Source organism: Apaloderma vittatum, unplaced genomic scaffold (assembly GCF_000703405.1).
Source record: "Apaloderma vittatum isolate BGI_N311 unplaced genomic scaffold, ASM70340v1 scaffold24303, whole genome shotgun sequence".
Lineage (NCBI taxonomy): Eukaryota > Metazoa > Chordata > Aves > Trogoniformes > Trogonidae > Apaloderma > Apaloderma vittatum.
This window is the reverse complement of record NW_009708971.1, coordinates 581-1,164: the sequence shown is the minus strand read 5'-3', so window position 1 is coordinate 1,164 and position 584 is coordinate 581. Positions and strand designations below refer to the sequence as shown.

The 584-nt window shown below is 61.3% G+C and overlaps 1 protein-coding gene across 1 annotated transcript in view; it reads left to right on the top strand.

Moving 5' to 3' along the window:
* C3 (complement component 3) overlaps positions 1-577 on the top strand; it is a gene marked incomplete at both ends in the record, with an annotated part of 4,372 nt that extends 3,795 nt beyond the window's left edge. The window contains 3 exons of the mRNA XM_009866758.1: positions 1-64; positions 188-338; positions 471-577. Of these exons, the coding sequence (XP_009865060.1) occupies positions 1-64; positions 188-338; positions 471-577 (322 nt within the window). The remainder of the gene's footprint in view (positions 65-187; positions 339-470) is intronic.
* Between the last annotated feature and the right edge of the window lie 7 nt (positions 578-584).

Below are 584 nucleotides of genomic sequence, written 5' to 3'. Positions count from 1 at the left end.
GCTGACGGCCTTTGTCGTGATCGCGCTGCAGGAGTCCCGCGACATCTGCAAGGATTTCGTCAACGTGAGTGGCCCGGTCCTTCGCCCCAACGCGGGGAGAGGCGGGGGACAACCGACGCCTGTAGGCCGATGCCTCGAGACGAGGTGCCCAAGCTGAGGACCCAAAGCGACCTCTCTTTCTGCCCAGAACTTGGATGGGAGCATCGACAAAGCCACCGAGTACCTCTCCCGGAGGTACCAGTCCTTGAAACGACCCTACACAGTGGCCTTGACCTCCTACGCCTTGGCCCTGGCGGGGAAACTCAAAAGCGAGAAAATCCTCATGAAGTTCTCCAGAGGTGACGTCTCACCAGAAAGGGACGAAACTGGGACACCTGGGATGAGGGGAGCGGGGGGAGACGTAATTCTGGGTTCCTTGGTGGAGGGTGAAACCACCCCTAGAGGGTGCTGAGGGACCGGTGTCCCCACAGAGGGGAGAAGTTGGGAGGAACACAACGCCCGCACCTACAACATCGAAGGGACGTCCTACGCGTTGCTGGCCTTGCTGCAGATGGAGAAGCCGGAGCTGACGGGGCCGGTGGGCC